At 40.2% G+C, this 12,968-nt stretch overlaps 1 protein-coding gene across 8 annotated transcripts in view; it reads right to left on the bottom strand.

Annotated features, from left to right (window-relative positions):
* LOC129725953 (carboxypeptidase N subunit 2-like) overlaps nt 1-12,968 on the bottom strand; it is a 279,622-nt gene that overhangs the window by 10,151 nt on the left and 256,503 nt on the right. For all 8 annotated transcript variants that reach the window (XM_055682412.1, XM_055682414.1, XM_055682415.1 and 5 more), the window contains one exon: nt 3,573-4,646. In XM_055682412.1, coding sequence (XP_055538387.1) covers nt 3,573-4,397 — 825 coding nt within the window. In that variant the 5' untranslated portion in view covers nt 4,398-4,646. The remainder of the gene's footprint in view (nt 1-3,572; nt 4,647-12,968) is intronic.

The following is a 12,968-nucleotide window of genomic DNA, read 5'->3' as shown; positions in this document are numbered from 1 at the left end:
TTAGAGCGTTTTTTCCTTGTTGAACAGCAACTTGACCAGATCGGTACAGCATAAAGCATTGCTGGTCTAAAAATTTGTTTGTAAATCAAAATTTTGTTCTTTAAACAAAGTTTAGAATTCCTGTTAATGAGAGGATATAAAAATCTCGTATATTTGATACACTTGGCTTGTATACTCTCAATGTGCTCTTTGAAAATAAGTTTTTTATCATAAATTAGTCCCAAGTACTTAACCTTGTCAGACCAACTTAAAATAACCCCATTCATCTTGACAACGTGATTATTGTTTGGCTTGAGGAAAGAAGCCCTAGGCTTATGCGGAAAAATTATCGTTTGAGTTTTAGAAGCATTGGGAGAGATTTTCCACTTTTGCAAGTAGGAAGAAAAAATATCTAAACTTTTCTGCAATCGACTGCATATGACACGAAGACTTTTTCCTTTTACGGAAATGCTTGTGTCATCGCAGAACAATGACTTTGTGCATCCTGGAGGCAAATCAGGAAGATCTGAAGTAAATATGTTGTACAGGACTGGACCCAAGACTGAACCTTGAGGTACACCTGCTCTGACAGGAAATCTATCAGATTTTGAATTCTGATAGACAACCTGCAGAGTTCGATCGGTAAGATAATTTTTTAAAATTTTGATTAGGAAAATTGGAAAATTAAAAGTTTGCAATTTCGCAATCATACCTTTATGCCACACACTGTCGAATGCTTTTTCTATGTCTAAAATAGCAGCTCCAGTGGAATAACCTTCAGATTTGTTAGCTCGTATCAAATTAGTAACTCTCAGCCATAGATGAGTAGTGGAATGCCCATGGCGGAAACCAAACTGTTCATCTGCAAAAATTTAATTTTCGTTGATGTGTGACATCATTCTATTAAGAATAATTCTCTCAAACAGTTTACTTTTTGAAGAAAGCAAACTGATTGGTCGATAACTTGAAACTTCAGCTGGGTTCTTCTCCGGTTTTGAAATTGGAGTAATTTTTGCAATTTTCCATAATTTGGGAAAATATGAAATTTTGAAGCAGCAATCTAAAATTTTCACTAAAAATTCCATTGTGCTCTCAGGGAGATGTTTGATTAGTATATTGTAGATTCCATCGTCACCAGGTGCTTTCATATTTTTGAAATTTTTAATATTTGATTTAATCTCATTCAAGTTAGTTTCAAATATTTTTGCAGGTAAAAAATTCTGGGAAGAAATTAAATCAAATTTCACTTGAGCTTTTGGAACAGAATAATTCCTGGCATCAACAATTGCACATTTCAATGCTTCCAAAGCGGAATCAATATTCACTTCGTTTTGCAAATCAAGCTCATTATTAAAATTTCTCTCAATATGAGTTTTGTATCTTTTCCAATCAGCCTTGTTATAATTAAAAACAGAGCTCATAGGGTTTAAAACTGATTCATGTGATAAAGAAAAAGTTATTGAAAGATGGTCAGAATCAAAATCAGCATGTGTGATCAATTCACTACATACATGACTTTGATCTGTTAGCACCAAATCAATTGTTGATGGGTTTCTTACAGAAGAAGAGCATGTAGGACTATTCGGAGACAAAATAAAATAGTATCCTGAAGAACAATCATTGAAAAAAATTTTGCCATTGGAATTACTTTGAGTATTATTCCATGATCGATGTTTAGCGTTAAAATCGCCGTTTATAAAAAATTTCGAACGATTTCTGGTGAGTTTTTGTAAATATAGGAGAATATGTGAGCAAAAATCAAGAGAATGGAAGAAAAACTGTCTAGAAGGATAGAAGTAGGGTAAGGAACGACTTGAGCAATAGCGCCTATTTTAATCAGTCGAAGAAAACAGGCCTCAAACTCCTGCATTTTGATCAATATCGACAGTTTCAATGATGGAAACGAAAACATTTATTGTCTAACTGTCTTGCGAATATAAAAAATACCATTAATCACAGAGAGATTTGTGAACAAATATCATTCGACACAAATCGACCTATATTGCAGCCATTCAGGAGCCACTTCAGGTGCTAAAAAAAAACGCCTGTAAAACAGATGGAAACAGCTTAAAATAGGTTCGGGGTGGTTGGAATAGTGTCCCTCGATTGGTAACTTTAATTGATAATTGTTAAAGTTTGCTAACTTTGTTTTGCAATCTGAAAACAAGTTCTGACAGAGAAAATGATAGAGAACAGATTGATATACTATTGTTTGAATTTCACCCAACACATTTCGAGTATTTCGACTGAATACACAGGCGGTTCCCAAAGCTGCTTAGAATATGTTCCCTACCCTACTATCTAAGACAATGCGAAGATATCATACAATTCAAACCAACTTTGCTGGCTCAGGATTTTTTTGAATCCGGGCTTCTTTACTTTTATTTCTCCATGATTCAATAACCATCAGCTAAATTTATGCAGAATTTGTGAAAAGAAATTATATTAAATAAAGAGTGTTCTGAGATATTTGAATCTTTCCCTATGATTTTTTGTATCAGAGTATATTTTTTTAAAAAGTTTGAAACTACTATCTTTAACGTTGCCGTAGACATCACACCGATCAGACAAACCATTCTGGCACTAAAATGCCGTGATTCAAAAAAATATTAATGGCACAAAATTACTTGTTTAGCCTTTCGTAACATCTGTAAGTAGACAAAAATGTCAATTTAAAAAAAAAAAAAAAACATTTTGCTATATCATATTTGTTATGTTCGTTTTCTTTGTTGGAATACTATAGCATATTATTAGTTTCATGTAGATAGAAAATACTCAGAACACAATTTGATCATTTGGTACGACTTGGAAAAAACTGAAAATTTATAATTTCAGGTAATGAGAGGCTTTAAACATCTTTTATATTTGATGTCCTTTGCTTGAATACTTTCAATGTGCTTTTTGAAAATAAGTTTTATGACATTTTTGAGTGTACACAATATTGAGCTGTATTAAAAAAAATCCAGCATATTATTTTCAAACCAAATTCTTGTCAAAGCAACATACGTTAACCCATAGTGATTGCTTCTGCGCGGACCACGCGCACCGCCATTGTTTGCTCTGGAATGTTCATTAGGCCGTGCAGGCACGGTCGCATGTAGATAAATACTTGTGTGGCTGCACCACGAGTAGGCAGTTACGTACAATAGCTCTGTCAAAGGACTTTGGCCGAACCGCGCATTACCAAGGACATAATGATGGATCCCACTGTGAAGAAAGGTGGGGAATGCGCCAGAGTTTCCGGGTAGATCCAAAAAGCTAAATTATGTCCTTCGGCGTGATGTTACTCCGCGTGCTGCGTTTCGTGCGCGCATTTGCGGGTCTGCAATGTATACACATCCGTGCCGCGTTCCCTGCCAGCCACATATTCTGATTCACGGGGTAATTATTTGAAAATGATTTATGTAAATGGTTCGAATTTGAATATTTAATGAGTATTTCGTGCGACTGCTAAATAGAGTAAGTTATGGTTGAGCACTGCGTTTTGACTGCAGGAAAATTATGTCAAGCCGTTGTTTTTCACTACTGTTAGAGATTCTTAGGAAAGTAGTGGCGGAAAACTATTTTTTTGACACACAGCAGGGTATACTTACTGTAAAGTTATTGTCAGCAAGGTCCAACACACGAAGAGCATGTAAACCGTGGAACGCACCGTAGTCGAGTTCGGTTAGAACATTTCCGCCCATTCGAAGCGCCCGTAATTCCCGTAGACTCACGAAACTGTCGTTAGCAATGAATTCTATCAGATTGACTGATAAGTCCAGCGACTGCAAGCGAGAAAGGTACTCAAGATTATACTCAAATGGTACCTCCAACAGCTGGTTGTTTTGAAAAGTTATTTTCTCTAGGGAGTACAAGTGCCTAAGAACTCCATGATCTAGCGAAATAATGGCGTTGTTGGCAAAGTCAAGCTCGATAAGATTTCGCAGTTCATTGAACGCTGTTGGATTAATGGTTTCTATCCGGTTGTTGCACAACTTTAAGATCTGTAACCGTTTCAGACCTTTGAATGCATCTTTCGGAATGCTCACAATCGCATTATAACTAAGGTTTAACATTCTTAGATTCTCCTGGGTGTCAAAATTTCTGGACCCCAACGTGTCAATCCGGTTGAATGAAATGTCCAGCACCTCTAGTTTGTGGTAGAAACTAAGCGTAAAATGAACGTTGGTGATATGATTCGCCGTCAGATTGATGTAACGTACGTCCGGATTAAGCTGAATTGGGACCACATCTAGGCCGGCTCCGATGCACCACGTGCGCGCAGTTGGATCTACCTCGCACGTGCATATCGACGGACAGAACGAGTAAACTTGCCGCAGAAAGACCAACAGTATCAACGTGGTCGAGTAGATGATAATCCGACAGCTGGTCGCCGGCTGACCTAATCCCGTCATTTTGTGTATCTTGGCGGGCATTGCAGCAACAGAGTAGTAAATCCGTTCGCGAGTGAAAATGAAATTTTAATTGAAAACTGTAACAATCCGGTGGCAATGACAATCGATCCGTGAGACGTAGCTAGCTGCTAGCCGGTGGCAGTGTGCATAGCTGAGGGCAGGTGGTGCGCGGGGTTGAGTAATTTTTAACGGTAGCTGGTTCAGTCTTGGGGCGCTGATGAGGCCGGTTTTGAGACGATGTAGTTGCAGTGGTGATTTCAACGGTGGCAACTGAAAAGAGAAGAATCAAAACGATACCGGATTAGTTTTTTGGTAATGCGGTGATTAGTGCAGGTGTTGTGATATGATATTATTATTATCAAATGAACTTCGTATTATTTCGATCAGTAGTTTAGAGTGGTGCTGTGTGGGTTTTTATCAATAAGAAATATTTATTTACAAAAATAATTACAATTTAAGATAAACACAAAAATCTGAAACATCTTAAACACTATTTAACATATGTAGTAATTGAACTTACTAAAAGCTGAAAGCATATTTTCCAAAGGTTTTAAAAAAAAATCGTTGATTCCATCTTTTGTTCCAGAACGATATCCATAGGCCGAATAAAAAGTATGTTATAGGTTGGAATTCATCAATAACGTTTTATTACATTGGTTTATTATGATAAATGTTGATATGATGGAATTATTCGAGGTGTTATCGATCGTTTTGACTACTTTCTGCTATCTTACTGGCGAAAAGTTGAAGTTGTGACAACGAACGTTGTTAACGAAAAATTACAACGTATATCTTGCAAAAGATTAGGGAATACACTCGATTGGAATTATTAAATTTGATGGTCTAAAGCGGTTAATTCCAGTAATAATCCTCTCTAGCGTTAAGATTACGATAGACTATTCTGTATCAATATTTTTATGTCAGTAGCTTTTATTCAACATTAATAAAATAGCCCTCTGAATATAATGACTGTAGCCCTGAAAAGATTCAAAATTGTAGCTGGTATTGACTTACGGCCTTCCGGTTCCAGAAACACTTATATTGGCTTATAATTTTAGGCTGTTTTGCAGAAACCAGGAGTCACCATCTTGGATATCCAAATGGCATATACGATCGGTTTCTGACCTTTTCGCATCATCACGCTTACGAAAATATCTAAATTGTGTTGTAAAATGATAATGATTTAGGTCCCTGGGCAATAACCGAATCTGGAAGTATCAATATCAGGTGGTATTTGGTCACTTATGACTGTTTTATAGAAACCGAAAGTCACCATTCTGAACTTTAAAATGGCTTCTGTGGCTGATTTTGGGTCTATAGATATCATCCTCTGCAGTTTATGACAGTACAATAGTGACCATTACGAAATCATAACTATCTGCATTTCGGTGGACGAATTTTTCAATCGATTGCTGCAAAAATGAAAGAAATCCGTGTAAACCAGACTAAGTTATTAGCATTTGAAATTGGACTATTTTCGTGACGCTTTCGATGTTTTCGGTATTTCAATTTGCATTCTCATCACAGAAAGTTGCGGTGAGACGTAATTCTACGTCAAAAACAGATACCACTTCAATCAAAGAAATAGTTATCGGTTTCCGTTATACTTTACTAAATTTTAGAAATTTTAGAAATTTAGTAGAGTATAACGGAAACCGATAACTATTTCTTTGATTGATCTCAATCACTCTGCTAAGACGCTCGTTATAGATTTTCTAGATTTGAGATACCACTTCGATGAAAAATTTCGATTTTGAGTCACAATAAATTAAAATCGGATGACGCAAATGGCGGGTGATACAGAACTCACCATTCCAGCGTTTTATATAAGTTTTCATGACTTTTGCAACATGAAGCCAGTCATTGTCATGGAAGAAAATCACTTTGACGTACCGATTCTCAGATTGCGAACATTTTTTTTTTCAATGCCCGGCTTAGACGCATCAATTGACGTCTGCAGAGTTCTCCAGTGAGGGTATCATCTGTTGGAGCAGTTCATAGCAAAGCCCAGGTACCGCATTTCTTCTGGAATTTGACCTTCTGTTTATTTGCCACAGACTTCTCAGCCAACCGTTAGTGAACAGGACATTTGCGGGGCTAGCGCCACGATCCTATTGACTCTAACGGTCTCTCCCAGGCGAGATTTAAACATGCGACGACTGGCTTGTTAGACCAGCATCGTACCTCAAGACCAACTGGAAGGGAGCAGTTCAGCTGCTGTTTACTGTTGACTAAACGCCGAACGGTACACCGTCTTCCCTCGCCTCGAACTCCTATAGGACTCGCTTATTTTGGTTCTGTGCCATTCGGATGTCCTCAGATTCGGATTTGAGGGGGAGCAAAGCGGGCAAATGCCCCGGGCCTCCCGATTCAAAGGGCCCCCCTAGTCCTGGGGCGACCTTTTTTTTGCTCGTCACCTTTCAGAACGTTATCTCTAAATGTTTTAAGAAAAGAGGGCCTCACAAACAAATTTGCCCCGGGCCTCCCAGCGCCTATAGCCGGCCCTGGATGTCCTTAAGGCGATTTCATTGCGATTAATTAACTCCTTGTAATTCTAGAACTATTTGACACAATTCTTCATCATCGAACTTTTTTCAGCCACAGCAGCACCTTCTTGGGGAACTTGGTGTGTGGAAGAAACTTCACCTTGGTGCTTACTCAGTTCGTGAGGGAAGTAAAATACAAAGTGCGCTTCCAGTCGTTTCCATCCAGGGTGAGACAGGTCTCATCATCCATGCCACGTAGTGATTTTCCGGGAAAATCGATTTGACCATCTTATTCAGGTGCTGCCTGCATCTCCAAGACTAGTAAACTGGACTGCTGCTCCCTGACATGTATGTCCATGTCCATCAGACACTTTTTCACAGTTTGGCCGGTTACACCGACCTCCTGGCCGAGCGCACGCAGCGATGTAGCCACTTTTCCCTCGGTCTTCCTCTTCAGCATCCTTTGGAGTTTCTTATCACTGAGCGTCGTCGGCCGTCCGGAACCGGGCTGTTTTTCAATGCTCTGAATGTTGTCCTATAGTGCCAAGATGTTATAGATATCAGAACGGGCGTATCCGGTGTCCACGAACTGCCACACAACGTCCTTTTTCGACGCAACAGGATACCGTTCGCACACTTCTGAACAGGGTAGCTTCACTGTTTTCCCCATCACGGTTAGTGTTCGCCTGATAGAACTATCAATTTTTTTATGCTGACTCAGGGATAATATGATTGATGCTGCATGCGTGGTTTCGTTAGTGCGTGTAAAGGTAATCCTATGAAAAATCGGCAATTTTTGTCCATTTTTCTAGTGCAAACGTTATTGGAAAACCCAATCCCTGTTCGTTTTGTAGAATTAGTTCCCCATGTGTATTTTTGATAATCTGTACTCCTTCAAGAACAAGAACCAGCGTAAGTTGGCCTTCGTGATTCAGGTTTGTTCGGTGGCTTCGGCGTATCCTGGTTCCTAACGTTTCTATACAACTCTGGCAACTGTTCCACCTTTTTTTCTAACTGCTTTAACAGCTTCAGCGCCATAGAATAACAGTTCACGCGGGGATACGTGCCGTGTAAAAAAACCGCGTAAATTCCGGAATCCGCGTAAAAAAATGCGTGAATTCCGGAATCCGCGTAAAAAACCGCGTAAATTCCGGAATCCGCGTAAAAAACCACGTAAATTCCGAATCCGCGTAAAAAAACCATCGTTAATTTTGCATTACGAGTGAAGGGAAACCGAAATCCGGGCAAAAAAAAATACCGCGTAAATTCCGGAATCCGCGTAGAAAAAACCGTATAAATTCCGAAATCCGCGTAAAAAACCGCATAAAAAAACGCGTAAATTCCGGAATCCGCGTAAAAAAACCGCGTGAATTCCTGAATCCGCGTAAAAAAACCCGCGTAAAAAAACGCGTAAAAAGCGACCTCAGTGTAAACTGACCGCAGTAAAGTCTTCTCCGCATTCTCCTCGTCAGCAGCAGAAGTCTACAGGTTCATCCGCCTGGGGTTCTTCTCGATTCGATAAACGTCCACCGTCCAGTTGAGAACTATCTTTTCCTTCACTCTGCCTAGTTCCAGACGGTCAGCCAAGCAGACCTTGCACAGTTTCCATTTCTTAACGCTCTTCACTAAATCTGCAAACGATAAGTTTTCGAAGTCTTGACAGAATTTTAGCCGATAGTCCTCTCGTTTGCACGCTTTACACGGTTTCTGCTATTTTTGATCGTTCAGTCCGTTGGATTCGCTCGCTTCACTATGGATGTATAGAGCTTTTTGGGGTTTGCAGAAGGAGTTTTCACATGGAGATGAAATTCGTAAACGTTCGCAGTGTCGTCTACTTTTTCTTCCGTTTGTAGCGCAGCCACAGTACCTTTCTCGATCCGGGAGTTTTTAATTGAATTTACTAGGGGCAGTGTAAGCTCGACAGCTTCCAAATGCTCACAGAGCTGCTCTGCAACTTTCCCAAAGAGAACAAAACTGGCCAACCTGATGGTTTCCGGGGTACCCAGTTTTCGAACTCTCTCGACTATTTGTGTGAACAAAAAAAACCCTCTCAACAAGACTTTGCAGTAGTTCAGGATGGCCATAAAGTTGTCGCTGCTTTGTGATTACCCTGGGAACCGATTTGGGAAGGAGAATTTATCCACAAACTGACTATAGCCCAGCACCCCTTAGGATTTCTCAGAGGTTCACGCTCGAATAGCCACAAGCTTCATTCGACGCTTGGTAGGCTCCGAAGAACAGAGGATACTTTTTCGGTTTTTCAGTAAAGATGAAAACTTTTCTCGTGAGTCCGTTTCTGGTGCTTAATTTGGGGTTTACTCGGCCCGGTACGCTGGTGCTCCTGTCCGTTTTGAAACCTAAACTGGATTTGCCTTACGCCTTCTTCATCGATCGTCTTTTCTTCGTCGTCGTCGTTTCGTGTTACCTTCGCCTCTACTGTAGACATTCTAAAGGCGATCGAGATTTTCTTTCGTCAGCTTGCAGGGTTTTTGTTCCTTCGGAGATCGCTTCGGATTTCTGAATCTTCGTTTTTTCGATTTTTCCTGGACTTTTATTTTGCCCATGCACTTTTCCAGCGTGGAGATTGTCTCGCGATGTACGACTTCAATCGCCTAGATTTCCTCAAAGCGCTTCTGCTTTTCCCGTAATTCCGTTTCGGATAGGATCTGTTTTTCCTTCATTTCCTTTTCATTCAATTCCCTGGCGGCGCCCAGTTGCCGTTCACGTAAGTCCACTCTAGGGGTATTTGCTTCTCCTGCAGCGCTTCCATTACTCGGCTTCCATTTCCTCCTCTTTACGTTTTCTTTCCGCTTCCATAGCTTTCAGCTTCTCGGTGACGCTCAGCATTACAGTGTCATCACGGTAGCTCGACGTCCCCCTACATATCACTTTTTTGTACCTCCGGTCAGCAGATATCTTTTGACTGTATGTCATACAGAACTTTTATTCCAGTATTATGTTTACAAAAGTAACACATACATGACGAGAGGTTGTCCAACGCAGTGTCGTGTGAATCGTTACAACGAGTGTTGAAACAATGTAGCAGCTCTATTGTCGCACCCTGTATTTTATTAGGAAATGTTAGTACGATGCAAAAAATTAGAAAAAAACAACAAAAATTGAACTAGTTTGAAAAAAAAAAAGTTGAAGAGGTTGTTTATAAGACACTAGCGCAGAGTTAACGTAGAATACAACAGCCTTTCTTATGTCAATGTATTTCTTGGAATAGGTTTAGGAATACACTCGACTGGGGTTAATTAATTTGATAGTCTCTCTGCTCCAAATGACGTTTACCTCTAAAGCCGGCACCGGTAACGACAATGAACAACAGCAAAAGCTATGTGTAGCTATGCGGTTTCACTTGCTGCCGTATCAAAAACAAGAATGTAATTGAATTGTTTTGAGGCTGTCTTTTGTATCAAGTTGCACTAAGATATCTTATTCAGGCAGTGACTACGAAGAGGCTATAGAAGAGAGCAAACAGTGTTTCCCCTATCTATAGTATAACAGTTCAAATAACAATTTTCTATATTTCACGAAAGCGTAGATAATTTTACAACTGATTGCTGTCAATAGTAAGACTTCAGCGAAAAATCATGTGATTCAGGCTCACTAGCTCAAAAAATCTTCAGATACACTTTGAGGCTAAGCTGAAGTCAAAAAAGGTTAATTGTGCTTGTCAATGCCATTTATTGACAACTGAATATTTTTTTTTCAACATGGCAAATTTTTTATTTAGTTCTGAATGATTTTGTGATAATTAAATTCAACATGAGGCGATTTATTTGCAATTATATATGAAAATTTTAATCGCTATAATACTAGCCATACACGCTATATACTAAAGTCGTTTTTTACGCGGGGGATACATGCCACGTAAAATAAAACCGCGCAAATTATGGAATCCGCGTAAAAAAACCGCGTAAATTCCGGAATCCGCGTAAAAAACCGCGTAAATTCCGCAATCCACGTAAAAAACCGCGTAAATTCCGGAATCCGCGTAAAAAACCCGCGTAAATTCCGGAATCCGCGTAAAAAAACCGCGTTAATTTTTCATTCAGAATTAAGGGAAACCGAAATCCGCGCAAAAAAAAAAAACAAAAATACCGCGAAAATTCCGGAATCCGCGTAGAAAAAACCGCGTAAATTCCGGAATCCGCGTAAAAAACCGCGTAAATTCCAAAATCCGCGTAAAAAGCTGCGTAAAAAACCGTGTTAAAAATCGCGTAAAAAGCGACCTTAGTGTATAGCAAGCCACGCACGCTATATAGCAAGCCACGCACACGCTATATAGCAAGCCACACACGCTATAGACACCCACAGACACGCCAGACATGCACACGCTATATAGCGAGCCACACACGCAATAAACATGCACACACGCGCTACAGACATGCATACACGCTATAAACACACACACTTTATATAGCTGTCTCGCTATAAATATACACACACGCTATATAGCAAGCCACACACGTTATATAGCAAGCCACACACACTATGGGCATGCACAGACACGCTAGACATGCACACGCTATATAGCAAGCCACGCACGCTAGGCACACACGCTATAGAGCAAGCCACGTACGCTAGCCAGCCACACACGCTATATAACAAGCCACACACGCTATATAGAAAGCCACGCACGCTATCCACACACCTTATATAGCTAGCGACACACGCTATAGATATTCACACACGTTATGTGCACACACCCTATATATACATAGGCTAGATGATGGTGGTTTCTCAAACCCAAACCGGTGCGAGTCTCTTTCAGTCTCGGGTTGTATTCACCCAACGATAACTGAATTGGATTACCGCTTGTGGGGTCCAACTCAGATCGAAGGGAAGTCGAACTGAAAGAGGTAAGACCTGCAGCCAACCACTACCACCGCCGCTGTTGCCCGCTTCTGATCCACGCTGCCTTCGCCTACTGCCGTCGGTGTTGATGTCCGTTGCTGCTGCCTGCTGATAGTAAACTGATTTGCTTGAGGAAAAACAGTCTTTTATATAGCCCAAAGAGTGGCTTCCCGGTTAACTAGGTACTCCATTCTGTCGTCCTTTTTAGGGAAAGGCAGCAAGCGGCCAATCAAAAGTCGATATTTCCGTTTCGACAATGTTCAACAATTTTCAACAGTACAATAGTTCGAACAATCAGGTTAAAATTTTTTACATTTGGAGTTTAAAACGACTGAAATTGGACAATTTTCGTGACGCTCTCGATGTTTTCGGTTTTGAATTTGGATCCCTGTATTGAAGTTGGGTCCCTGTATATGTTGCCGTAAAACGTATTCTACGTCAAAAATAGAAATGCGGTATAGCACTTCGTGAATTTTAGATGGCGTTAATAGCTACACTTTGATACGTTATCTTCCGATTGTTCTGTTGGTGCAGCATCTAGCGTTAGAATTATCTTTGGTGGCGTTTGAAGAGAACGCTTCGAGCTTCAGGTGGGTTTATAAAAAAGCTATCAATGCGTATAGTTTTTCTGTGCATGAGCGAATCAGATAACCTTAGAGATTAGTGCACCATGTCGGTGGAAGTGAAAGTGTGGCTTTTAGTGAAAATCGAAGTCCGCATAATCATTAATAAAAGTTGAAATTTTACGATTCATGTGCGTCTTCATAGTGTAGTGGTGTTAGTGTGTGTTATGTACGGTAATACGAATCACCTATAGCGGTGGCAAAACCTCTTGCTGCTGCTCGAAAGCGCAACGCCGCTCGCAATATTACCATGCCTCGTAGGAGAGATGGAGATCAAAGGATAAGTATTTGTGTTGGTGATGTTTTGCATGTACCAAGAATAACTGTGGTACTGGAAAGAGTTTTTGATTTAGGACTCCAAAAAGTACTAAAATTACCAACAATATATTGTTATTATTATTTGGTTGAGTATAAAGAAAAAAGATTTGTTAGCTTGTGTTGTTCCCGAATAGAGGACCTGTATGTTGGAGAGTCGGCGGGGCGCTCGCCGTTGGGGCGGCTGTCAACATCAGAACGGGCGAACTGTATAATTTTGCATTGCCGTTGATCATTTTGGTGTGACAGTTTCCTCAGCGGTGGGTGCCTTGTCGATTCTCTGACGTACAGGCTCACTATTTCCG

Source organism: Wyeomyia smithii, chromosome 2 (assembly GCF_029784165.1).
Source record: "Wyeomyia smithii strain HCP4-BCI-WySm-NY-G18 chromosome 2, ASM2978416v1, whole genome shotgun sequence".
Taxonomy (NCBI): Eukaryota; Metazoa; Arthropoda; class Insecta; order Diptera; family Culicidae; genus Wyeomyia; species Wyeomyia smithii.
The sequence above is the reverse complement of the archived record's forward strand: the minus strand, read 5'-3'. Positions and strand labels throughout refer to the sequence as shown.